This window comes from Oreochromis niloticus, linkage group LG22 (genome assembly GCF_001858045.2).
Source record: "Oreochromis niloticus isolate F11D_XX linkage group LG22, O_niloticus_UMD_NMBU, whole genome shotgun sequence".
In the NCBI taxonomy this organism is placed as follows: domain Eukaryota; kingdom Metazoa; phylum Chordata; class Actinopteri; order Cichliformes; family Cichlidae; genus Oreochromis; species Oreochromis niloticus.
Window position 1 is genome coordinate 31751832 of NC_031985.2, and position 26958 is coordinate 31778789.

General features: G+C 41.2%; 1 protein-coding gene and 2 long non-coding RNA genes across 3 annotated transcripts; 1 reads left to right on the forward strand and 2 right to left on the reverse strand.

Annotated features, from left to right (window-relative positions):
* Nucleotides 1–3152: 3152 nt before the first annotated feature.
* Nucleotides 3153–4100, reverse strand: LOC112843612 (uncharacterized). Its single transcript, XR_003216077.1, has 2 exons — nt 3904–4100; nt 3153–3366 (listed from the first exon to the last, which is right to left on the reverse strand). It is a non-coding gene; the product is annotated as an uncharacterized LOC112843612 (long non-coding RNA).
* An 8249-nt stretch (nt 4101–12349) lies between these two features.
* On the forward strand, nt 12350–18466 carry LOC100700815 (CMP-N-acetylneuraminate-beta-galactosamide-alpha-2,3-sialyltransferase 1). Its single transcript, XM_019350320.2, has 6 exons — nt 12350–12577; nt 12666–12862; nt 12963–13142; nt 16653–16698; nt 16770–16889; nt 17393–18466. The coding sequence occupies exons 1-6, from the start codon at nt 12365–12367 to the stop codon at nt 17570–17572; spliced, it is 936 nt and encodes a 311-aa protein (XP_019205865.1). The 5' UTR covers nt 12350–12364; the 3' UTR covers nt 17573–18466.
* On the reverse strand, nt 14018–15102 carry LOC109196442 (uncharacterized). Its single transcript, XR_002057899.2, has 2 exons — nt 14803–15102; nt 14018–14727 (listed from the first exon to the last, which is right to left on the reverse strand). It is a non-coding gene; the product is annotated as an uncharacterized LOC109196442 (long non-coding RNA).
* Nucleotides 18467–26958: the final 8492 nt, after the last annotated feature.

A 26958-nucleotide genomic window follows, 5' to 3' on the forward strand; every position in this document is an offset into this window, starting at 1 on the left:
AGATGCAGACTGCGTAGTTGTGAGCGAGCTTTAATAACCAAAGGGGTGGAGTACAACACAAAGAAAGGGTGGCGAGAAACAGAACTGAAAATACTCTAAACTGGGAAAAACTAGAACTTAAACAACAAAACCAGAACACGAAAGAGAGTACCTTTGCAGAGAGATCAACACGGGGAGAATGCACAGGAAGACCGAGGAGCAAAACAAAACAGGAGCACTAGAAGGCAATAAAACAAAACATGAGTCCAAAACCAAAAGAAGACAAAAAAGAAACACACCAGAGCTCAAGAAAACAAAGTCCAAAAGAGAACACTTCAGGGGGCCGGCCCGGGGGCCGACAACACAGGAGTCCGAACAGTTCAGGGGGCCGGCTGTGCGGAAGGCAACGGCGGCGATGACAGCACTGGTCCGGGGGCCAGCCGTGCGGAAGGCAACGGTGGCGACTCAGGCGAAGGGGGTCCGGGGGCCGCCCACGATGGCGATGACGCCTGACCAGTGGCCTGGAAGGTGGCCGATTAACTGCAGACCTAGACGAGGCAGGACCAGGCGACGCTGAAGGCGAAGACACGGAGGCTGGACCAGGCGACGCTGAAGGCGAAGACACGGAGGCTGGGCCAGGCGAAGACGAAGCTGAAGCTGGACCAGGCGAAGACGAAGCTGAAGCTGAAGCTGGACCAGGCGAAGCAGAGGCTGAAGCTGAAGCTGGGCCAGGCGAAGCAGAGGCTCAAGCTGAAGCTGGGCCAGGCGAAGCAGAGGCTGAAGGCTCGGAGGCTGCTGCAGGCGAGGCTGAAGGTTCGGAGGCTGCTGCAGGCGAGGCTGAAGACACTGAGGCTGCTGCAGGCGAGGCTGAAGACACTGAGGCTGGACCAGACGAGGCTGAAGACACTGAGGCTGGACCAGACGAGGATGGCGCTGCAGGCGGCGGCGTGGAAGCCGGAGACGGTTGCGCTGCAGGCAGCGGCGTGGAAGCCGGAGACGGAGGCGCTGCAGGCGGCGGCGTGGAAGCCGGAGACGGAGGCGCTGCAGGCGGCGGCGTGGAAGCCGGAGACGGAGGCGCTGCAGGCGGCGGCGTGGAAGCCGGAGACGGAGGCGCTGCAGGCGGTGGCGTGGAAGCCGGAGACGGAGGCGCTGCAGGCGGCGGCGTGGAAGCCGGAGACGGAAGCGCTGCAGGCTGGACGGATCCTTTGGACCCTCCAACGACAACAGGAGACAAAGGCCGGAGCGGTCCCTCGAACCCTCCAGCGGAGACACGAGACGAAGGCCAGAGCAGTCCCTCGGACCCTCCATTGAAGACACAAGACGAAGGCCGGAGCGGTCCCTCGGACCCTCCAGCAGAGACACGAGACGAAGGCCGGAGCGGTCCCTCGGACCCTCCAGCAGAAGCCATCACAAAGCCAGCAGGCATGGAGTCCTCTGGCAGACACGAAGGCAATGGGTGCTGTGCTGAGCACTGGCTCTGCCCAGACAGTGCTGACACGGAGTAGTTCTCTGAGGGCTGCTTAATCTTCAGGGGTCCAGAAACAACTGGGAACTGAAACCTAGCTTCTGGGGAGGCCCTGGAGTGCATAACTGTGCCTGAAGCAGCTAAAGCGCGAGAAACTCCCTGATTGGAACTTAGATTTTCTCCCTGCAAAGAGTGAATGTGTGAGACTGGTGACAGAATGAGTGACGGAGCTAGCGGTGACAGTGGTGCCAGAGCTACGGGTAGCGGGGACACTGGAGCTACGGGTAGCGGGGACACTGGAGACTGAGCTGAAAGTGACACTGGAGGCACTGGAGACTGAGCTGAAAGTGACACTGGATCTGAAAGTGACGAAAGTCACAAAATGTGAAACCTTCATTAAAGAAATCTAGTATGAGACAGAAAATTATATAGAAATGTGAGCTGTGAATGAGTGAAATGAGAAAAGTGAAACAACTGCCATCTGCTTTTAAAATAACCACATGCACAAAACAGTTAAAAGGTGAAGAAGAAATAAAACCAAGGTCATATTGTTGTCTTTGGGTTATCTAAGGTAATCTGATCTAATTGTTCATAAGGAACAAGGTGGAAAAACACATCATCTTACACATGTGCAAGCATACTCAGTCACACACCAACCCTTATTAAAACTCTGTAAATAGAACCTGGGACATTTTCTATTATGGTTACACTGTCTTGACAGGCATTTCAAAAGTTCTGTACGGCAATTGCCAGCTCATATAATGATATTAATAATAATAATAATAATAATAATAATAATGATAATGATAATACTAATAATAATAATAATAATAATAACAAATTAAATAGGAACAGGAGCTGTTTGTGAAATTCCTTCTTGACTGCAGAGAACAGAACACATGATCACATGAACTCAATGAAGAAAAAGCAGTAACAGAGTTCAGTGAGAAGAGATCACTTGAAAGAACTGAACAGGATTTAATGGCAGAGAAACTAATGTATTTGGTGACTACACTCCGATGACACATAAGAGCAGATGGAATCCCTGTAATGACAGGTTTTAGGACAGGACCCCAAAGAGTCTAAATGCTGGAGGTTAAATGGATCTCTGAGTGATTCAAGTGAGGTGGAGACAGGGAGGAGGTGGGTTGAGAATCCAAACGGGAGAATAATGGAAAGCACACAGAGTGGAGGCTCAAAGAAGAAGACTGGACTAAGGTAATGATGATGATTAAAAGAAATAATAGAAAAAAAAATCAAACCTGAACTCCACTGCTTAGCCCCAACCCAGTCATGACCCTTCAAAGGCAATTTGTGCTTCACTTCTTACAAGTTCAAAAGGGGATGAAACAAGTTCCCATGGGTAAGTGATCTTTGAGGTTTAAATTCCCATGAACACATAAGAACATTCAAAGATTATTCTCACTCTGCTATCATGAAGACGTACCTTTTAGTACCTTAGTGGATCTCAAGGAGAAGAGGCTTTTGTAGAAATGTATGGTGAAAAACAAATATATCCTTTCTCCTAACACTCACTCATCCCTTACTCAGGAGAAACTACGATGAAGCAGGATTAGCTTAATGAAAAGCACTCACTGAGACACGGATACATAGACAGTCACCAGAGACAGTGAAAGTATTCATTGAAAAATATTTCACACCACACAAAAAGATATAATACACTTTACTAAGCTTTTTTTAAAAAAAAAAATCTGTTTCTTCATGCAAGTTAATAAGTAAATCATCTGTGTGTGCACAGATAATCCAGTTTTCTTAATTAGACAGAACCATAAATGCTGTTCAAAGTCCTTCATCATCCATCCATTCTCTTCTGTTGCATTTGAGCTGGAGCTTATCTGAGCTGTCACAGGGCAAAACACTCTGGGCAGGTCACCAGTCTGTCACAGGGACTTGTAAAAGCGCTATGGAAAGGTAAAACTGATATTATTTTTGAAATGATCACAAATATTGATTCATTATATTTGTATTGTTTTTAATTAAAGTGACATGATGTCAAAAAAACAAACAAACTGCACCTTAATATCATTTAATCTGAGAAACCTTAGCTATTGTCAAGAAACACAAGTCAGTTGATGACTGATTAGGAGGAAGTAAAGCTATCATTTCATTAGCTGACTCAGAGTTAGTAGCAACGCATTACAGAACAACAAACATTCCAAACACACCCTTAGAGTCAAACAATGATGACACGTCTCAAATGTAGATTTATGACAACATGTGTCCTTCAACAAAACCTTGATAACTTTGTTATGAAAATAGTTGTTTTGTTAATGGAATGTAAAGAAAGTGGATATGTAAAAAGGATTATCTCAATTTAGAAAATAAATATTCCATAACTGACAACACGAACAACACTTTACAGTGGTTGTATATGAAACATATGTGTATCCATTCATTTCCCCATCTGTTACAGGGTGTCATGTAGGGTGATGGAGTACCTGGAGAGAACCCATGCAGGAATACGTAGAACGGTTCCTGTGTGGGAACAGAATACACGAAACATGACATAACTTATTTGCTTAACATTTATCTCCATTATACAATTAACCTCCTAGGATCTGGTGTCCACATATGTGGACATCACATTTTGGGTTGTCTAGACCTAAACACTAAATTTTGCTCTACAGTTGCCTGATATCCACTTACGAGGACATTATCACTGTTCTATCAAAATTTAAAACGAATGTCCTCATATGTGGATCTCATGTTTGTCAGAAACAAAAATCAGGTAATTCTTTGTTTTTACATTCATTAGGTCCCAATCAGCCCAAATAGCAAAGAGAAATTAAAAATGCATGCCATGAAAGAGTTCAGGTCTTAGGAGGTTAAGAAAAGCCTCAGTTGTTTTTATATATATATTATGTTGGGGAATTGGGTATGTCATTAAAAAAGAAAACTGGGGCAGAAAAAAGGCTAAATGCTGTGTCACAGACCCAGTCCCTGACAGATATATTGAGTTTATTGCTATATTTGTCTGATTTCTTAGGTATATTGGAGGTATGTTGATTTCTTGTTGTGGCTGTTATTAGTTTGGATTTGAGTTTTCTTGTATTTTGTTATTCATTGTTTATGGTTAAGTCCATCTAGCCCTCTGATGCATAGTGGTCACTGGAGTGGACAGCTACTAAAATGTACATATCTCTTTAATGCATTGGTTTCTATGGTGGAACTGCATATTAGCGTCTAGAGTGCTCTCTGCTGCCATACTCCATTGAGGTCAATTCAGTGTTCAGTTAGTGCAACTGCAAGTAAATTTCCTCTGAATTAAAGATGGCAGACAAACTGTCACCCCTGCCGACCACTGCTGGCATATCCTGTCAATCCTTCTATGCTAAAAGAGCCCAACAGGTAAAAAAAATATGATGATATGCAGTAACATCTAGGGAAGGATATTATCTGTTTGGAATAATAAATTGTTATGTCTAATATGTAGAAAACTACGATTAACCATATGTCCAATGAAGTGGACATCATGCATTACCCACTATATTTTTTTAACATAAGTCATAAATTGCTTCACTGTTTCTTGGGACTGTTTGGGTTATAAGTAAGCGTATAATTGTTAAATTTATAAGCTACTCATTTAAAATATATATTTTTGTGCAGATCAGCTGTAGTTTGAGTTACTATAATAATTATTTTATCATATTTTGTAGACTTCAAATGCAGCAAAGAATAAGGCAGCGTACAGAATAGTCCAGGAAATTCCATCCAGCTCCAGTGATGATGATTTCATTGATGAATGCAGTGATGATGAGTTCAGTGATAAGTCCAGTGATGATGAGTGGCTGCCAGAGCAGAACAGAGACATAGGAGCTACCTATGATGAAGACAGACAGTCAGGATACAGAAAGTGAGAATGATGAGGGGCAGGATGAAGAGGAAGGTCAGCATGATCAGGGAGCTGTGGGAGAAGGGCACATGGCACCTGACCATACTCAAGCCCGCAAAAATATGTGGAAAGTCCAAGACAATGACTTTGATGGAGACTTGCCTCCTTTCCTAGGAGAGTGGAAATTTAATGTGGAGGTGAAGGATCCCATAGATTTCTTCAGACATCTGTTTCCAGCATATCTAATTGATAATTGTTGCGTGGCGTAGCCTCCGGTGCCGTGCAGAGGAGGCGGATGCACCTGCACGGCATCCGCAATCACGCCCTGCCGAATTAAATATTGTACTGGGTCCTGTGGTTGTTGTTGTGGTCGTTATGTTGAGCTGGCAGCGGGAGAGCTGCAGCTCTGTGTGTATTACAGCAACCGTCGAAGTATTAATAAAAAGTATCAAAATGCCACTGGGTCTGCCGTGTATGTTTACAATAATATAACATACAACACCAACTTGTATGCTCTGCAAAAAGGGAAAGAAAATCTGTCAGTAACAGGAGAAGAGATTCAGGTTTTTTTAGGGATCAACCTGATCATGGGGTACATTCGGTATCCTAGGGCACGAATGTACTGGTCTAGTGAGGACGGTCTTCATCTTGGAATAATTGCAAATGCCATGTCGGTAAACAGATATGAGCGAATCCTGCACTTTGTGGATAACTTGACTTACCAGCCATCAAACACAGACAGGTTCTTCAAAATAAGACCAATCCTATGTGCTCTTCAGGAGACATTCAAGGCAGCAGCAGACCCTGAGGAATTTCAGTCAGTTGATGAGCAGATAATTCCTTTCAAAGGCCTACTGTCCATCAAGCAATACATACCAAAAATGCCCAAACCCTGGGGAGTGAAGGTATGGGTGAGAGCAGGAACCTCAGGCTATATGACAGGCTATATGGTTCGACAGTTCTGTCATCCACATGGTCTCGTCCTGTGCTGGCCAATCCCCTGAAGATGTTGCCAACAGGGTCAAGAAGGAAAAAAAGGTAATGATGATCCAAAAGCCCTTCTCTGTGGCCCTTTACAATCAACACATGGGTGGGGTTGATCTTGTTGACCAATGTCTGGCAATATACCCCCACAGACGTCGAAACAAGAGGTGGTACATCCGAATGTTTTTTCATTTTTTGGATATGACCATTGTAAATGCCTGGTGCTTCTACCAGGTGTCTGGTTTGGAAAAGATGAGACTCCTCCTCTTCAAAGCATCTGTGGCTCGTGCACTGATAAATAGTGGCACCCTCCAGCAATGCAAAAGAGGAAGACCCAGTGGGACCCCACAACCCGTGAAGCAGAGAGCAGTCACCAAAGTAGCCCATGAGGTCAGGTTTGCCACAGGATATCACTGGCCCCAACTGACCGAGGTGAAAAATGCAAACAGATCCCATGATGTTGCGTGCACACGGAACACCAAATACATCTGCATGCAATGCTGTGTGCTATTGTGCCCTGGATGCTTTGCAAACTTTCACACAGCCTAGGTGTGATGAACATTGATCGGAGATGCAGAGAATAAGATGTCAGTTTGTGTTTTCTTTCAGCATGTTAATAAGGGCTTGGTAATACTGTCCTGCATCGTTATAGAACTGTGTAGACTCAAAAATGTTTCTCTTGTTGGAGATAGTTTGCCATATTCAGGTGTAGGATTCACAGCTAGGACTGTTGATTGGTTTTCTTATTTACGCCTAAACATTGGGGCTATATGAGTTGAAAGTTCCAAAAAAATTGCTGAGATGTTTTTCAAAGCATACAAGCAAACAACTGTTTGTATATTTACAACAGAACACAAGGTAATTCATTTTTACAGTAAATTCACACTTCCACTGTGGTGCCATTATGATCTCTTGTGTCAGTTGTTTCCTCATATGTTTCCACTTTTGCTGATCACCCCTTGTGTGTATTTAGTCTGTGTGTTTCCATTCAGTCATTGTCAGGTCGTCTGTTGTACTTCCCCCTAGTCATGTCAGTTTCTACAGGGAGTGCAGAATTATTAGGCAAGTTGTATTTTTGAGGAATAATTTTATTATTGAACAACAACCATGTTCTCAATGAACCCAAAAAACTCATTAATATCAAAGCTGAATGTTTTTGGAAGTAGTTTTTAGTTTGTTTTTAGTTTGAGCTATTTTAGGGGGATATCTGTGTGTGCAGGTGACTATTACTGTGCACAATTATTAGGCAACTTAACAAAAAACAAATATATACCCATTTCAATTATTTATTTTTACCAGTGAAACCAATATAACATCTCCACATTCACAAATATACATTTCTGACATTCAAAAACAAAACAAAAACAAATCAGCGACCAATATAGCCACCTTTCTTTGCAAGGACACTCAAAAGCCTGCCATCCATGGATTCTGTCAGTGTTTTGATCTGTTCACCATCAACATTGCGTGCAGCAGCAACCACAGCCTCCCAGACACTGTTCAGAGAGGTGTACTGTTTTCCCTCCTTGTAAATCTCACATTTGATGATGGACCACAGGTTCTCAATGGGGTTCAGATCAGGTGAACAAGGAGGCCATGTCATTAGTTTTTCTTCTTTTATACCCTTTCTTGCCAGCCACGCTGTGGAGTACTTGGACGCGTGTGATGGAGCATTGTTCTGCATGAAAATCATGTTTTTCTTGAAGGATGCAGACTTCTTCCTGTACCACTGCTTGAAGAAGGTGTCTTCCAGAAACTGGCAGTAGGACTGGGAGTTGAGCTTGACTCCATCCTCAACCCGAAAAGGCCCCACAAGCTCGTCTTTGATGATACCAGCCCAAACCAGTACTCCACCTCCACCTTGCTGGCATCTGAGTCAGACTGGAGCTCTCTGCCCTTTACCAATCCAGCCACGGGCCCATCCATCTGGCCCATCAAGACTCACTCTCATTTCATCAGTCCATAAAACCTTAGAAAAATCAGTCTTGAGATATTTCTTGGCCCAGTCTTGACGTTTCAGCTTGTGTGTCTTGTTCAGTGGTGGTCGTCTTTCAGCCCTTCTTACCTTGGCCATGTCTCTGAGTATTGCACACCTTGTGCTTTTGGGCACTCCAGTGATGTTGCAGCTCTGAAATATGGCCAAACTGGTGGCAAGTGGCATCTTGGCAGCTGCACGCTTGACTTTTCTCAGTTCATGGGCAGTTATTTTGCGCCTTGGTTTTTCCACACGCTTCTTGCGACCCTGTTGACTATTTTGAATGAAACGCTTGATTGTTCGATGATCACGCTTCAGAAGCTTTGCAATTTTAAGACTGCTGCATCCCTCTGCGAGATATCTCACTATTTTTGACTTTTCTGAGCCTGTCAAGTCCTTCTTTTGACCCATTTTGCCAAAGGAAAGGAAGTTGCCTAATAATTATGCACACCTGATATAGGGTGTTGATGTCATTAGACCACACCCCTTCTCATTACAGAGATGCACATCACCTAATATGCTTAATTGGTAGTTGGCTTTCGAGCCTATACAGCTTGGAGTAAGACAACATGCATGAAGAGGATGATGTGGACAAAATACTCATTTGCCTAATAATTCTGCACTCCCTGTAGTGTTTTGCATGATTTTGTTTAGGGCATGTTCATGTTTTCAAGTCTTGGTTTTTCCTCACAGTTTCTATAATATATATAATATATATATATATGATATATAATATCCTTGCTTCATAGGTTGCCTGTATTAGATAGATGTAATTAAATGACAGGTAGATAAGGAGAGAGGAGTAAGGCAAATGTCTTTCTTTGTTAAAACACAGTGATGTGCATATAGTGTTGCAAAGCAACCAGTATATTTACAGGATCTGTTGTGCATCACAATGCTGTAATATAACCAGATCATCCATTTCTGTCACTTAGGACCATTTTTGTCATCATATAGTGTTCAGCTAGTCTGAGGCCAGTCCAAAATAAAAGAAAAAATTAGCACTGACCTGACATTATATTGTTCCTTTGTTTACTTATGATTCTGTCCTTTTGTCTGCCATGCTGAGAGACAGAGGCAATCATTGTATGAAACATTAATGATTGCTGAAGCTACTGGCAAGAAAAAGTTAGAAAGCAGGATGAATGAAAAACCAACCCTGCGAATGTTTGATTTCAGCTTAGCATGCTTTCCTACACTTATGCTATGCTTGTTGCATTGCATCCATAGTAACAAATACATGAGACAATAACCATTGTCTGGATTTTACTCATGTAAGACTGTTTTAGATGATTTCCATGCCACTAATGCTTCTTTTACAGTATTGTTTTAAATCTAAGGCACAGGCTATGCCATAACTTGGAAGGCTATGGCATAGCCTGTGCCTTAGATTGTAATCATAACCCAATGTGCAACTTCGTGTAAATGCAACCACACATCACTGCAATGTGGTTGTTTGTTTTTACACTTGTGTACCTGAACAACTGTTTGGTAGTATCATATAGAAACTCAACAAACTGATTAGTACAGGAGTGATGTTGCCAACAAACCAAACATAATAATCCATCCATCCATCCATTCGCTTCCGCTTATCCTTTCCAGGGTCGCGGGGGGCGCTGGAGCCTATCCCAGCTGTCATAGGGCGAGAGGCGGGGTACACCCTGGACAGGTCGCCAGTCTGTCGCAGGGCCAACACACAGGGACAGACAACCATTCACGCTCACATTCACTCACACATTCACACCTAGTGACAATTTGGATTATCCAATTAACCTATCCCCTCAAACTGCATGTCTTTGGACGGTGGGAGGAAGCCGGAGCACGGTGGCACGGTGGTTAGCACTGTTGCCGCACAGCAAGAAGGTCCTGAGTTCAATTCCACCATCGGGCCCGGGTCTTTCTGTGTGGAGTTTGCATGTTCTCCCCGTGTTTGCGTGGGTTCCCTCCGGGTACTCCGGCTTCCAAACATAATAAGTTGTAAAAAAAAAAGTATAGCTAGGCTGTGCGTTGCCTTAAAATGGCTCTAAACTGTGTTTCTTTTGCTGGCAATTAAGTGGTTTAATAAATTCGTCCATATATAAAGACTTTGGCCTCCCTGACTGTACTGAGCATTCCACACAACTAATATGCTCATTAGTTATGTTGGTTAGTTTTAGGGAAAATCTCTGTTTTGATGGAACAATAGTGCCAATGACAGTGGCGAAGATCCCCTGGAGTCATGGCCAGAGGGCAATATAAGTAAAAGGCGAAGGAACACCAGAGGTGTTATGCCATGGCTTCAATTAAACAGTTCTTTTGAGCAGTTAGTGTTCATGTCCTTTTGTCACAGTGGCTTGCTGTGTTCTGCGGAGCATATTCACATTAGTTGCATGGGTCTGATTTGCACAGGTCTTGTCAACAATGTCAATAGTGAAAATCATCTAAAATAGACAGCATACCTTGACATCCAACAGGAACACCAAATTTTGTTTCAGATGGCACTTTATGATGACCTCTCTCTGAATTTGCTGAATTTCCTGTGACACATTTTCTTTTAAAATATCCTTCTGTATCTGAAGGATCTGTCATTCTTTATGCTTGATATAAGTGACTGGCCCAGTAAGGTTGGGCAGTTTTAGATAAAGAGTCTTCTACACCAAAGGTGTTTGGAGGATGGGGGTAATCAAATATAGAGATAGATTTTTGCTAACCAGTGAAGAGATCATAACTCTTGAGTTTTATCAACCTAACAACAAAATAATAATAGTAATAATTATAATAAAGAAATATCACTTCTGTCTGTGAATTTAAAAGGGGTTCTGTGTCCACATAGATAGATATGTTAGATATCGCAAAATTAACTTGTAATTTAATATTATTTTATAAGCGTCAGATGAGGGGCCGAACAGAAGAATTTGGCCCATGAACCGCCTATTCAGTTAATCCGGCTATATAAAACAGTAATGATAATTACTCACTACTGATAATTATGCTGCTAATTGGGGATAACATTGATAAACACCAGAACATAATTTTGATCAGGTCTTTATGAGATGTAATATCATCACCTGTGCTCTGTAATGATATTTAAATATTTCTAGAAATATGCTGCTCCCTGAACAAATGTGCTACTTCTAACTATAAAGAAGTTTGGTGGCTTTTGTGTCACTGTGTAAGTGACATTTATAAGGAAAAGATTCATGATCAGGGAAAATCATAATCGCGGTCTGTCCACATTTAGTAAGTGACAGAAACGGAAGTAATATGTCAAGATCTTTATCGGACGGAAAGACAAATATGTGGATTGTAGACGTGTTTTTAGTGTTTGTTTGTTTGTAGCAAAGTGCAACCCTCCCGTTGTTCAATACAAATTTTATTTAAATATAGCTCATCTGGTGGTTACTCACAACTTAACGATCTTAGGCATTCTTCATGGAAACAAAAGCAGCCGCGGAGAAAAGTGATTTTCTTAACTTGTGTAATCTGTAGTGTATGATGCAATAAACAAGACACAGCTTTCCTGGTGTGACTAACTATCTAACTATCTTTATAACATGGGTGAAGCGGTTTCCAAACGCGAACATGGGTACATGAGGAAACCCGCATAAACCACACCTCTCCACACCTTTCTAGGGAGATGAAGGTATCACCTTCTCCGGTAGCAAACGAGTATTGATGTGATGTCATGTGTGTTACCTGCGAGTGAAACGGTGAAAAAGCTCTCACCAATGGTGAGTCGACGCAAGGTTTGTACGTGTATTACATGAAACTGGACCAGAAAGGGATTTCCTCGCAGATCAGGTAAGTCATATATAAGAGTATCACATTTTAACAGATGATGCGGTAAAAACAGCTTAATCTTCGCTGATATTATTTTCTTTACTTTTTTATGGGTGAAAAGAAATGTTATCGCAAAAGAGACATAGCCATCTCTGTTAAAATGTTGCTTTATATATGATGACTTTCTAGATAAGCTATAACTTATTTTACTCCTTTTGCTGATAATGGCTACTACACACACATACAATATATATATGACGTCTTTGAGCTTAACTTGTATCACCACACACTCTGTCTGCAGATTGTTATGTTTCCCGGTCACACATCTAGAATGATTTCAAAATTGAAGATGGTGGTTTTCCTGCTGTGTGCCACTGGCATTGGTGTGTATTTCAAAACAGGCTACCACTTGACTTATTATGCTGTGGACCAAAAGCTGTGTGCTTGTACAAAATGCTTATCAGAAGATAAGCAGTTGCTTCTGGATCGATCGAACAGAAGTGTTCAACCATTTTTGACTGCAAACTTAAACCTCTCAGAGAATGAATTCAACTGGTGGAAGGTAAGTAGTCACCTGGAAAGGGTAACATTTTTACACCCCCTCCAGCTCATTTGGTCTAACAACAAAGTTTATTTGATATGTCTGACAGCGCTTGCAGACTGAAAGCCGTAGCTTTGGAGTTTATGAAACAACGGTGGCCAACTTCTTTAAAATCTTCCCACGGAATCCAGATGTTATACAACCCAAACCTGACCACTGCAGGACTTGTGCAGTGGTGGGTAATTCTGGTAATCTAAGGAGATCGCATTATGGACCGCTGATAGATTTACATGAAGTTGTCATAAGGTACTTTCTCAGCTAAAGGGAGTCTTCTTTAACCATTAAAGATCCCCTCTTGCACAAAAGATCCAAACTGATGTGAAATATACCCCTTCGTACTGTTTAGAATGAACACTGGTATTACCAGAGGCTTTGAAAAAGACGTTGGGAACAAGACAACTCATCGTGTCATGTATCCAGAGAGTGCTGTGGATGTGGATGACAACACTCATTTTGTGCTGTTTCCTTTTAAGATACAGGACTTTGAGTGGCTCATTAATGCCTCTACAACAGGTTTTACTGGAAGGTGAGTTCTATTTTACATGCACATGTTTTAATGATCATCAGAACAGGTTTGCACACCAGGTTATCATGGAAATATAATTGTAGTAACACCACTGGCGGTCCTAGCCTGTTTGGCGCCCTGGGCGAACACTCCCTGGAGTTTAGTCTGTTACTATTATTATTTTTACTATTTCTTCTTGGAGCAACTGTAATCCACATTAATATTAATCCCTAAGGAAATAAAGTATTCTGATTCTGACGGTTTCAGAATACATGACCTGCCATTATCCAATGACACATCTGCTTACCTGGATCTTTGGCTCGTTTCTCCTCCTCTCTTTTTTTCTAAACTGAGCACCTGATGGTTTTGAACTTTTCTTGTCCATCTTCCATTGGTTTTAATTTTGCACTCCAGCATGAACACCCATCCCCCAACCCAAGGATCACCACAACATAACCTAACAGACCTACACCTTAGTTCACCGATTCACTTTGTCTAGGATGTATTTCTGGGATTTCGCACAACCCAGGATTCAAATCATGAATACATAATGGGCTTGGATTTACAACATTATGAATGAAATGTGCTCTATTTGGAAGCAGCCCCCCCCCTTTCGACAGGTTGTGTGTGAGACTTTAAATCATCAAACTGTAAATTATAAACTTTAAATTGTTATTGATACCTTTACCCCTGTAAAGTGTATATTCATTTTCTTACTATTCTTATATTTATTGTTTGTTTTCTTGCACTTGTGGCAGCACGAGGTGGGAATAAAATAAATACTCTTCAGTTTAAAAGACAACGCCACCCTGGGAATTTCACCCAGAGAATACTGGAAGTAACACTAAATCACCAAAAGGGCACTTAGGTTCGCTATACTCAGTACAGAGACGAGGTTCAATGATAAAATAAGTTGACAATTTATTAATTAAAACAACGTATAAAAACACAGTCATCAATATCAGTGTAGAAGTATGCTTAAAAAGGTATTCAGAGCTGAGGCTTACCAGTGGAGGGGCAGGGATGCCACACACAAAGTCAAAAAAAAGAAAACACACCAAGACACAAGTGCAGCACACTATCACACACTCACTAATAAACTAAACAAGGCAGGTGTGTACACTCAAAGGATCCCACCACCAAGGCACCCTAGTCTCCTCCACGTCGGTGCTCCGCATCTGAATAAAAGAAACAAAGAAAATTTTAATATATTACAACAAACTAATGTGTAGCTCTGCAGGACCACAGTGGTGATCTACAGCTAGAAAAAGGGCCTCCCACCAGTGGCGTAACAAAAATACAAACTACAAATCAAAACAACAGAAAAACAACATACAATCTAGATAAAACTCTAAAATATGGAGCAAACGGAATCGCCGTATTGCTCCAACTTGCCGTCTGCACGACTATAAGTTAATTATCCAGTCAGTCAATCAGTATGCACGCCAGCCGACCCGCGTGGCATTGTCCACGCCGACGTCCACTTTAACGGCTGGCAGCAGTAGGAAAGAAACCTCGCAGCCGGAACAGACAGTAAAAACAAAGTAAAACAAAGCAGCAGCACTTCAGTTTGCGTAGCGTGGCGTAAAACCAAGGCCCACACTTCCTGCAAAGCATAATAAGTAATTACTATAAAAGAACAATAAAAAGGCAGAGATCGTAACAAATGTTGATTACGTACCGAGTAAGCCGCGTCATAAAGCATGAGCAGAATGGCTCAGAGGAGGCTTCTACAGCTACGACCTACAAACAATAGCCGTTTACCACCAAGTAAGATAATGTACACACTACAAGGAGTAAACACCTGCCAGCCGCGATGGAGGCTTCAGAAGTGTAACCCGCAAATAATCTCGGCAACACCAAAGGGAAGTCAGGTGACCAAAAAGGAGCTCACAGGTAAGCGATCCAGGGACACTCAAATGGCCACTATTTATACTAGCGCCCCCTAATGCGCCAGGCTGAAAGTGGGTTGGACCGAGGGATAACGTTCATCCTGCCACACACTGCTGTAACTGGAGCCTCGTCGTCTCGTCTCTCTATATACTGGACTGTATGTAGCGGAGATGACAATAAAGTTTACTTTGACTTCAGCAGCAAGCAGGCGCACCGAGGGCTCTCGCGCTCACTTTTCGCATACAGAATTTCGAAAAAACATCGGTGCAAATTATAAGTCTGTATCATAATGTCTGGTGTTTTCGTGTTTGTTGGTTTGTTTTTATTTTGTTTTATTTTGTGAGCTCCAGCCAGCCAGAGAATCCCCCACCGCCCCGCCCTCTCCTCCCTGTGCCACAAGCAGCAGGCGCACCTCGCAAACGGAGGGCGACCTTACGCTCAGTAAATGGGCGATAGAAAGCCGATCGGTGCCTATACCATTCTCAATATGCGCTGGCTGATGTCGGGGCAGCATAAGTAAGAGCAATTTTTTTTTTTCCCCCGATGCCCGTGATGCCGCCCCCCACCACGATGCCTCCCCGGGCAACCGCCCATGTCGCCCGTATCAAAAACCGCTACTGAGTAACACACACACACTTGTAGAAAAATTATAATTGATTTAAGATATTTTCGCACCGAAGGCGTTTGTCTGTTTGTCTGCACCAGTACTTCATTCACTTTAATTTTTATTTAAAGTTTATTTAATGAGACTCAGTGTCTCATTTACAAGAGAGATCTGTTTCAGACAAGCATAATCAAATGATAACAATAAAACAAAATCCAACAAAACTTGCTTAATGAAGAGTTAAGAAAATCATCACTAGGTCTTTTAAATGTACAAGCAAAACTAATTAAGAGAGAGAGCTGAAAGTCTTTCTGTAATGTTCTCTGTACAAACTGATGGTCCTGAGACCACATATTATGACTACATTTTTTACACAACATGCAATCTGATAAAGAGTCCTCATAACAACTCATCTTACTTTAGTTCATTTAAGTAAGCTTTTGTACTGTTCTTTAGGATAGTGACTTTTCTCTTAATACTTGTTGAACGGTTATTTTATGTAAAACATTTTTAGGCAGTTGTGCAGCCACTTTTTATGCCATCTGTATTTGGGCACATGCGCCTAAAAATCGTACTCACCATTTTCTAATTTAAAATTTCAGATAAAATATTTTGATTTGATCTCAGCATGCAATGTCACCCCATTTTATTTTTTTATAATGACACTCTTATGTAGGTTTAGATGTCACAGTCAACATACAATACCTTCTTCTCTCCCAGTTGCTTAAATTACATACATGTGCTACTAAGCAAAGGATCTAAAAAAATTTACATTTCCCCTAGATTGTCTTGCAGCACAGAATTTACATCAAATGCAAAAATAGGAAGCCAGTGCATGAATTCAACATGTATGCAGATTAATATGATTTGGCTGATGGATGTACTGTAAGGTGAAATAAGGTGAATTTCTGTATCAAACCATTACTCTGGTCCTTCTCCATGTTCAATGCCACACTCAATGCCTTTTTTTTTTTTAGCTTTGTTTTTGTTAAACTCCTACTTTATATTTTTCAATGTCATGCTTTTTTCAACAGGTCATATATGCCAGTGAAATCAAAGATCAAAACTAACAAGGATTTGGTGAGTAACTTCAATGACAAAGCAGTGGTAAACATAAAATATGTTTAAAGGCTCACTCTATTTTCTAACAGGTTATGGTGGTAAATCCAGCTTTTATGAAATATGTACATGAGGTTTGGCTTGGAAACAAAGGACGTTATCCATCCACTGGCTTTATGGCTTTGATTCTTGCGCTTCACATTTGTGATGAGGTAAGTACAAAGTTTTCAGTTTCTGAAGTGCCACAAGTATGAAATAAAATGTTTTTTTTATTGTCATACATGCCATTTGAGTCTTTGCTAAGCTGCTCATTTTTTGTATTGTCCTCTTAAATACATATGCATTTCAAAAGTTATTCAAAAGTTCAAAGCATCTTTGGTGAAGATCAGAACAGATTTAAAGGCCAGTGTCACTTGATTAAAGAACTCTGGTTAAATCTGTGAATGGTTATATTTCAATGTCCTATGAAAGTGAAAGCTGAAGCTTCGTAATGTGACTAGACTACAATGTCAAAACCTCTAAGAGGTTTTGTCATCATACACTCATAATATAATCATTGTATTTCCATTTGGTGCTTGCCCAGGTCGCTGTCCAACTGTCCATTTCATTTTTTAGCTGCCATTGTTTGATGTTTGGTTAAAAAAGGAACATTTTGCTAATGCATTTGTTTATTATATTCATTATATGTTCATTATATGTATTTTTGTCTTGCCAGGTTAATGTGTTTGGTTATGGCGCTGATAGTGATGGAAACTGGAGTCATTACTGGGAAATACTCACAAACAAAGGGTTAAGAACTGGGGTACATCCTGGAAGTTATGAGTATAACATCATCCAGCAACTAGATCAGCAACAAAAAATTAAGTTCTATGAAGGCCTAACGAAAAAAATGTGATTGAATGCAATAATCTCAGTGGGTAAAGTACTGAAAGCCAATTGATGACAATTAATCTCTAAAGGGATTCTGTGAAAGAAGTCATTGGATATGTGACATTTTGGCAGTTTCTTTCCTAATCCACAGCTTAATTTAACTATGTAAATAAATGCACCCAGGAGTTAAACTGTATGGTAGTTTCTAACATATGAGATTTGTAAGAAATGAAGTATTTTCTTAAGAGTTGGTGGAATTACAAGAAGACAAACAACAGCAGGCAAGTTGTCGGATGCCTAAACATGTACATAGTATGATGTGTTTAACTGAAATACTATGCTGTATTATTCCTAGTTAAAATAAGATGTTTGCATGGCAAGGAACATTTTACAGTTATGGTAAAGTAACTTATTAAGAGAGGGCGTTTATGTTCATGTACTGGATGTTGTCAGCATTTTCTTTCTTTCTTTTTTTGCCTGTCCCGTTCAGTACAATAGCAATCAGAATTGTTGTCTGAAGGCCAGGAAAGAGCCCAACGGATTTATTTTTTCAAGTGGAGAAAATATGCCAATGCCATATTGTCTAATACAATCACCAAATATTTAGATATTTAGAATTTTACAAGGTTGATCTCCTGAAACTTGTGTTATTGTTAATATCTGTGGAGAGTGGAGAGTTGTCATACCCTGAGAGCAGGCAGAACTCATACACGCACAAATAGTCAGAGAGAGGGAGGCGAGAGAGCTCAGGTGGAGAGCAAGAAAAACTGGCAGCAGTACCAGAAGGACTGAAGGACTATGACGAGAACGCTTTTCTTTTATTCCTAGTGCTTTTTATTCTTCTCCATGTATCTTGTTGAACACATTTTAAGCACACACATATATATACGTTTATATATATACACACATGATAAAGGTTGATGTGGATAACCAGATTTGACAATGTGTGGTATGCTGCTTTTCAAGAGGTGGACCCTTGGACTGCCGACCAAATTATTGTCCACAGTACTTTCCAAATTAAATATATACTCGGCAATATAGGCAATAGAGGATTCATGATTTAATGACCTCCAGAAAATCATTACCACCAATCAGAGTGAAAAGAAACACTTGTTCAAAATTACTCAAATGAAATACAAGGGAGATAAAAGAAACCAAGTTGGTTATTAAACATCTATCCATTTCCACATGCACATTTTGGATAAAGAGGCTCACGTGGAAGTGTTGAAGTGTTTTGCAATTACAAAATTTTAATTAGAATCCCCAAAATTTGACTTTTAGATTGATGAATCACAAAAGTTTAAAGTTAGATGTCATTATATATGATGATACATAGAGGGCGCGCTTTCACTACTTAATAGAGCAGAAGAAACTTGATACCCTAAGCCTGTTAAACATAACACATAGAGTTATGTTTAACTCTAAACCTACACAAAAATAAAAACACAGAATAAAAACTGCGGTTTTTAGCCTTGATCAGCTCAGGATGCAGACACTCCTGGCTCATTGCCACACACTCCTCTCCTGCCCGGCTGTCACTATCAAAAAAACCCCCAAAACAGACACACAGTCAATTAACCTTCCAGGCACTAGGGATGGGTACCGATATCCGGTGCCATTATGGCACTGGTTCTGACATAAACGGTAGTAACCAGACCGAAAAGCAGCGCACATTTCGGTGCTTTTTTTTTTTTTGAGATGTCATACACTTTGGATTCTAGCTAATCATTTTACCTTTGCAAGCGTAGTAGGCGGGCCCAGGTACGTACGTTCTTTTAGAGCAGAGCTACAGATTAAAAATGCCCAAGGCGAAGCGGTCAAAAGTCTGGCTGTACTTCACAGCAAAATATGCAAACTCAGCAGCCTGCAACAAGTGCTTTAAGGTGATACTGTGCAAAGGAGGTAACATCTCGAATCTGATGAAACTCCTGGCGACGCATAGCGTTTTTTTAAAAGCCGAGAAATGCACCGTATTTATGAAACACCAGGACTGCCATAATGAATGAATTAAATACACCATTAAATAATTAATTAAATGTGGCAATAATTAATTACAATTGGAAATAATTAATTAAAATGGGAAATAATTAATTAATTTTTTAAACACATTTAATTAATTAATTATTGACACATTTAACTAATAATTTATTTATTAATAAATATTAATATTATTAATTAATTTTTTAATGGTGTATTTAATTCATTCATTATGGCAGTCCTGGCGTTCCATACGTATTTGATAGCTTGCTGCAAGACCTCACACCGTGCACATCTACTGTGGGTGTGGTGCCTGTTATCGACCCGGAGTTAGAAACATTCCCCAAGAACCCGAAGAGTAGAGTCCTGGCCCCTAGCCCAGCCAGTGTAGGAGAAATGATGACAGATGATGATGGCAGCAGCAGCAGCCGTTCTTCTCTGGGTCAGTAGCTTAATGTTGTTCGTGTGTAATTTATGTTGAGTAGGCTAACCACGTTATTAAATTGATGCATGTAAGGTGAACTAGCAAACATCATCGTAGTTACATGCGGCTGTCTTCTTGTTTGATGGCAGATACTCCCTTCACCCTGGCCAAAAAGGCTAAAATGACCAAAGAAAAAAGTGGAGGAAATTTATAGGGCTAACTTGGTTATCATGTTGCAGAAAAAAAGAGACTACTAAAATCATTCTTTAAGCACCGGTTCGAGCACCATTTAAGCACCAGCACCGTTTCAGAAGTATCGGTTTGGCACTGGTATCGGATAAAACCTAAACGATACCCATCCCTACCAGGCACACCTGTTTTTCCTGCCTCCGCGCAGCCCTGCGAGCTCACTGCATCACCCCTCCTCTGCAGCATGCGAGAGACCACACCTCTGCCACACATTGACATGGACGTTGTCAGTTTGTTATTATCATATTATCATGACGTACCTCTACGGCGTCTCTCAGGGCTAGAAACACCTCAGTGTTTGTTTTTGTTTCTGCGGCGGAACTCACTGCAGGTTTCTGCCTCTGGCCGACACACCTGCAAATCATTACTGTCCAGCTCTTTAACTTGGCTTTCTAGTGTCCATTTAAGATGGCAGATCTAGGCTTCTCATCGCAGGATCATTGTATGACTCCCATTTCCCTGGACCCATCCCAGCCTGTGTTTTCCCAGAAGTTGTGGTTCAAAAGTTTTGACGTGAGTGGTCCTCAAAGGACCCCTCCTTGGCACATTTTTGTATATAGAACTTGGTGTGTGTTTCGCTTGTAAATAAACTGTTAAATGTGTTTTTGACTCCCACGCCTGAGTCTGCACCCGCCGCTGTGACAGTTATGCTATTGAGAATACTTTTAATGTTACGTCTAGGCTGCTTCTCAAGCATATATTATGATTTTAAATAAATATCTGATATACAATTGTCTCATATGTCTGAGAATCCATCATTGTTTAAGTCATAAAATAACCTGGAACATTGACTAAATGCCTCCTTTTCAGTCTTCTCTTTTCCTCTACTTGCTTTTAAAAGACATACGTCAGTTTATCTTTTAAAATGAGTAATTGTTTCTCATAAGAACACTGTTTTGTATTTTTTTCTTTTGTAAACTTAATGTTTAACTCAGTGGTCCACAAAGTGGGGGGTGCGCCCCCTGGGGGGCCGCAGTGCCAACAAGAAAAAAAAAGAATGCTTGGACACTGCTAGCATAATGGACAGGGTTTTTGACAGGGCTCCCACACAATCGCAATGGAGGAAGTTGAAGCATCACCAAATATGCTTCCAAACTAACTTCCTTCCAAGCCAAAGACTAGAACATATGATGAAGCATATCTTGACTTTGGCTTCACCTGCACAACACATGTCGTGCCAAGGTAGGTCTCCCTGACAGAATTTGTTTCCCCTGCGTCCGGAGCACACGCTGGGCTGTCCAAATAACGGACAAACAGAATCCCGCATTCTTGATTTTTAGTTTCACCAGGGAAGACACAAAGGACAACTGCTTGCCTTTCCTGGACTGCGCTGTGCACATTGAAGAGAACGGCAACCTCAACACTGAAGTTTACCGGAAGCCCACACACACGGACCAGTACCTCCTCTTTGACTCCCATCACCCTCTGGAACACAAACTTGGGGTTATCAGGACCCTACACCACCGGGCAGAACATGTTCCCTCTAAGCCTGAAGGGAAAAAGAAGGAACACACACATGTAAAGGAAGCACTTAAAACATGTGGTTATCCTAATTGGGCGTTTATAAAGTCAGCAAAGATGCACAGAAAAGAAGATCAGACACCAGCGAGGGAGGATAAGAAAGACAGACGCAACAACATTGTCATCCCCTATGTAGCCGGTGTATCAGAGAAACTCAGGAGAGTTTTCTCCAAGCACGACATCCCAGTGTACTTCAGACCCAGCAACACACTCAGACACAAACTGGTTCACCCGAAAGACAAAACTCCAAAACACAAACTTAACAATGTGGTGTATGCTGTACAGTGCAGGGAGGAATGCCCAGACCTCTACATCGGAGAGACCAAACAGCCACTTCACAAGCGCATGGCACAACATAGAAGAGCCACCTCCACGGGACAAGACTCAGCAGTTCATCTGCATCTAAAGGACAAAGGTCACTCTTTCGAGGATGCCAACATTCACATTTTGGACAGAGAGGACAGATGGTTTGAAAGAGGAGTGAAAGAAGCCATTTACGTCCACTGTGAGCGACCATCTTTGAACAGAGGTGGTGGTTTACGACACCAACTGTCTGCCATCTATAATCCAGTTTTGAGATCCCTTCCCAGACGCCTTAACGCCCACTCACATACTGGGCCATCTGACCTCAGGAAATCACATGATAGGGTGGGGCCAGGTTTCACAATGAGCTCACCCGAAACCCTGGCTGATTAGGACCCCCACCCGCTTTCACACCTTGGCTCATGTGATTAGGTAGAGGATCATCAGGGGGTCCTTTGTCCCTCTTTGGGGGGGAAACTCCCACTGGGTTTAAATCTGGGACTCCCCACCAATTGACCCTTAGAACTGAAGAAGCTTCTCGGATGAGAGGTGAAACGTCTTCAAGCAACTCAAAGAAGTCCAGAAGCTTTTCTTTCCAAGCTCCTTAGACTATGTCGTTTGTTAAAATAATCCGGTCTGGATACCACGTCACAACAATAAATATATAATTTTCTGTTGTAACCTTCAAACTGAACGGTAATGTAACGACACTCATTTTTCACTTTTTCACAAAAATAAAACATCGCTACTTCCATGGTCAGTGATACCCACCTTGGCACAACACTGATCATGCCACAATTTTTGTTCCCCTGGTTCGAATCACAGACAAACGGTATCCCACAGTTGTTTATGTTTTTAAACTAGTGCTGTCAATGTTAATGAGTTAGGGTCATCACTATTAACGTGTTTAAAATTTTTAACATACTCAACCCGTCTGGAGCGCAGAATGGACAAACTTCGGACAAACTGCCCGAAATGCGTTGACAGAAACATTGCAGGGATTTTGAGTCAGCCTGCACGCCAGATGAGTTAATTGTTAATCGTGTTAGTCATGATGACGGTGTTAGCGCACTTAAGATAAGAGGGATAAGATAAGACTTTATTGGTCCCACGTTGGGGAAGCTTTTTTGTTACCTCAGCTCAGGTACAGATCGCAGAAAGAAAAATACAAAAAGTTCAAATAAAATACAAACAAATATAAAATAAGTAAGATAATACACTATATACAATGGTAGCATACACAGTATGTGATTATGGATATGGTTGTGGAAATATACTAGACAAACTATTAACTATATAGTTATAACATAAATATTCTACCACTACTATTCCTATGTAAGTAATAGATATCTATAAGTATAGACATGCACTCGCACACACACAAGTACACACTAAATATACATATGTATATATATACATACACATATACCTGCACATGTCCATACACATATAAGTTGCATTATGCATGAAGTGGTGACCGTGGATGTCCACAATGTCCACTGACATGACATCGTGATTGAGGAGTTATAGAGTCTAACTGCTGTTGGGATGAATGATCTGCGAAAGCGCTCCTTCCTGCAGCGAGGGTGTTTCAGTCTCTGACTAAAGGAGCTGCTCAGCACACTCAGACTAATGCAGAGGGCGAGGTAGGTTGTTCATGATGGATGTCAGCTTTACTAACATCCTCCTCTCGCCCACTGCCTCCACAGATTTCAGAGCACATCCCAGCGCAGAGCTAGACCTGCGCACCAGTTTGTCAATCCTCCTTCTGTCCCTGTCTGTGCATCCACTCCCCCAGCAGGTCACTGCATAGAAAAAGGCACATGCTACCACAGTGTGATAGAATGTCCTTAACAGAGTCCTGAAGACTCCAAAGGACCTCAGTCTCCTCAGCAGATGGAGTCGACTCTGGCCCTTCTTATACAGGACGTCTGTATTTGTAGTCCAGTCCAGTGAGAGAGATGTGTGTGTGTGTGTGTGTGTGTGTGTGTGTGTGTGTGTGTGTGTGTGTAGTTGGACAGCACCAGGCCCTGACATGGTTCATGCCTACTGGCTGAAGAGGCTGACTGAACTCCATGAGCGTCTGGCAGCACAAATGAATCAGCTGCTAGTTGACAAGAGACACCCAGAATGGCTAACTGATGGCTGGACAGTCCTGATCCTCGAAAACCCCAAGAATAGACCGGTCCCATCCAACTACCGGCCAATAACCTGCCTCAGTACCACATGGAATCTCCTGTCAGGCATCATCTAAGATGAACAGGCACATGGCTCAATACATGAGTGGGGAAAGGAATTGGCAAGAATACCAGAGGCGCAAAACACCAGCTACTGGTAGACAGAGCAGGTTGCTCGAGACAGCAAGACTAGGCTGACCAACCTGTGCACTGCCTAGATTACAAGAAGGCCTATGACTCGATGCCCCACATCTGGATCCTGGATTGCCTAGACCTATACAAGATCAACAGGATCCTAAGAGCCGTCATCAGTGTGCTACTGGAAAGCATACAAAGCATCCATTAAACACATGCAAAATTATTTTGTGAAAAATAATTGTTTTTTCATCTTGTTCTTCCTGCTCTTATACAATCTCTGGATCCTCTCTGGATCCTCCTTACACATTCTTTGCACTGACAAGCACAAATGATGGCATTGTGCTCGAGTAGAAAATAACAATAAATGTGTTCTTGTAATGCTTATTATAGGACCAAGTTGGGGATCCAAATTCATAACAGTATATCACAATGCTTATTTATGTGAATTCATCATCAGTGAATGTGGTCAAAGTAGAAGCTACAATGACTTTGTAATTTTTCGTTCACTTCAGTTTCAAGTTATTTATTTTAAAAGGACACTGTAGCTTAGCATAGTTACATTCAAAAAATGTTATGCCAACCATGATTTATTGTCACTGGCAGATGGTAATTGGCAGTCTAGCTAAATTAAAGAGTCTGTAGAATTATTTTTAGGATGGCAGAGTTACTAAAATCAGCTATTAATAAAAGATTATTAAAAACTTTTAAAAGTGCTGTTTCAGTGCTCTGTAGCACTTTGAAAATAGACCGAAATGTTTATGAGATGCCATTAATTTCCAGAAAAGCCTGGAGCTGAAAGAAAACAATTTTCTCTAGGACTTCGGACAGGAAGGGGAGTTTAGACATTAGTGTAAAATTTGAGAGAACTGTTGCATCAAGATTTTTTTTTTTTTTTTTTTTTGAGAACTGGGTGCATCATGGCATGCTTCATCAGCTGGAGCAGTTAGAAGAGATGTGTTAATAATGGATAAAACACTAGGTCTAGAGTGTTTGACACATGTGATCTAGATAGAAGAATCAACTTTCCGGGATTTCCTTACCTGGATCATTGAGCTTGCATCAATGCATATTAAACTAATGCTCTTTGTAAGGGGTCAGTTTCACATATACTGCAAGAATCTTCCCTGATATAAAAATTAGGGTTGGAGGCCTGATTTACTCTGAACCATATTTTTCTAAATAATCCTTATCTGTAGTCAAAAGTTACAAAAATTACCACTTGCACAGAAACTTCAATTGCAGGATGATTCATTGAAAAAGACAAACTAAAAAAAGCATAATCAATAAGCAAAGTCCTCTCTCAAGGGGCCTTGAATGTGCACAGGTGATATTTGTCTTCTCAGTCACTAGAACTCAAAATATCCTATGTGTTGTGATATAAATACAGTACCTTTAAAATACACAAGGTATTTATTTGACCTAAAATGAGGTGTGATATCCCTGTATTTAATAAGGTTTACCAAGATATGAGATCCCAAGAAGTTGATTCTGTTGACTGCAGCTGACTGCAGGTTTCCCCAACCTTATCTTATAAAGATATGAGATCATTTTCCTTTGGTAGGTGACGTAGGTATAAGTATACATACTTTTTAATTAAAACACCAATTAACTGATGATTAGGGAGTAAATGATGATGATACTTTTCACATGTTCCACATTAAATGGTCAAAGATCAAAATAAAGATTATTTCACTTTCCACAGAAGGTATTTAAAACTGAAGTAGGTCAAAAGTCAAAGTGGATATATTTGTAAAATGCTCAACATTTCCTTAGCTTTACCCACCATTTCATTTTGAACACTTCACAAAACTGTAATTAAGTTCTTTTTAGTGGGAGAAACATTTCATCAATTATCCAAAGAACTTCTTCTTTCTCTTCAGACTAAGGCTAAAGAAAAAAAGACTTCGACTCAGAAGACTCAGAATCTGAATCTGAATACTGTCTTCTAATGTGTCCTGGATTGGTGACTGATCGGTCAGAGAGGCCTCAGTTTGTATGACTGGGGGGCAACTGATATGGTGATGCATATTTATGATATGGTGGTTAGTAATACTGGGGCATCACAGGGGACAGTTCTGTTTACCTTGTACACCTCAGATTTCCAGGAGGTAGAAACTGCAACTAGGCCCATCAACATCATGGGTGAAGAGATAGAAACAATGGACAGATACAGACACTTGGACATTCACCTGAATGAGAGACTGGGCTGGAGGACCAATAGTGATGCTGTTATAAACAGACTCTAGTTTCTAATGAAGGTCACATTATTTAAGATCATCAGGACAATTACTCTTAGTGCAGCCTAGATCCCGGCTAAAGACCAGAGGTGACCGGGCTTTTGCCCTGGCAGCCCCGAGCCTCTGGAACAATCTTCCTGCTGCTATTCGCGCCTCTGATTCCATCTATTTATTTAAATCTCAGTTAAAAACTTACCTGTTTGACCAAGCGTTTTCAGTTAGCTAGTGCACATCCTCTATATTTTACCCTTATGTTATTTATCTTCTACTAATGTTCCACTGTATAAATACCCCCACCTTATATTTATGAATACCCAGTAATTTTATCTTCTAAACTATGCTCTAATGTTTTATTTCTTATTTTGTCTGTACTTTTTGGGTCTTT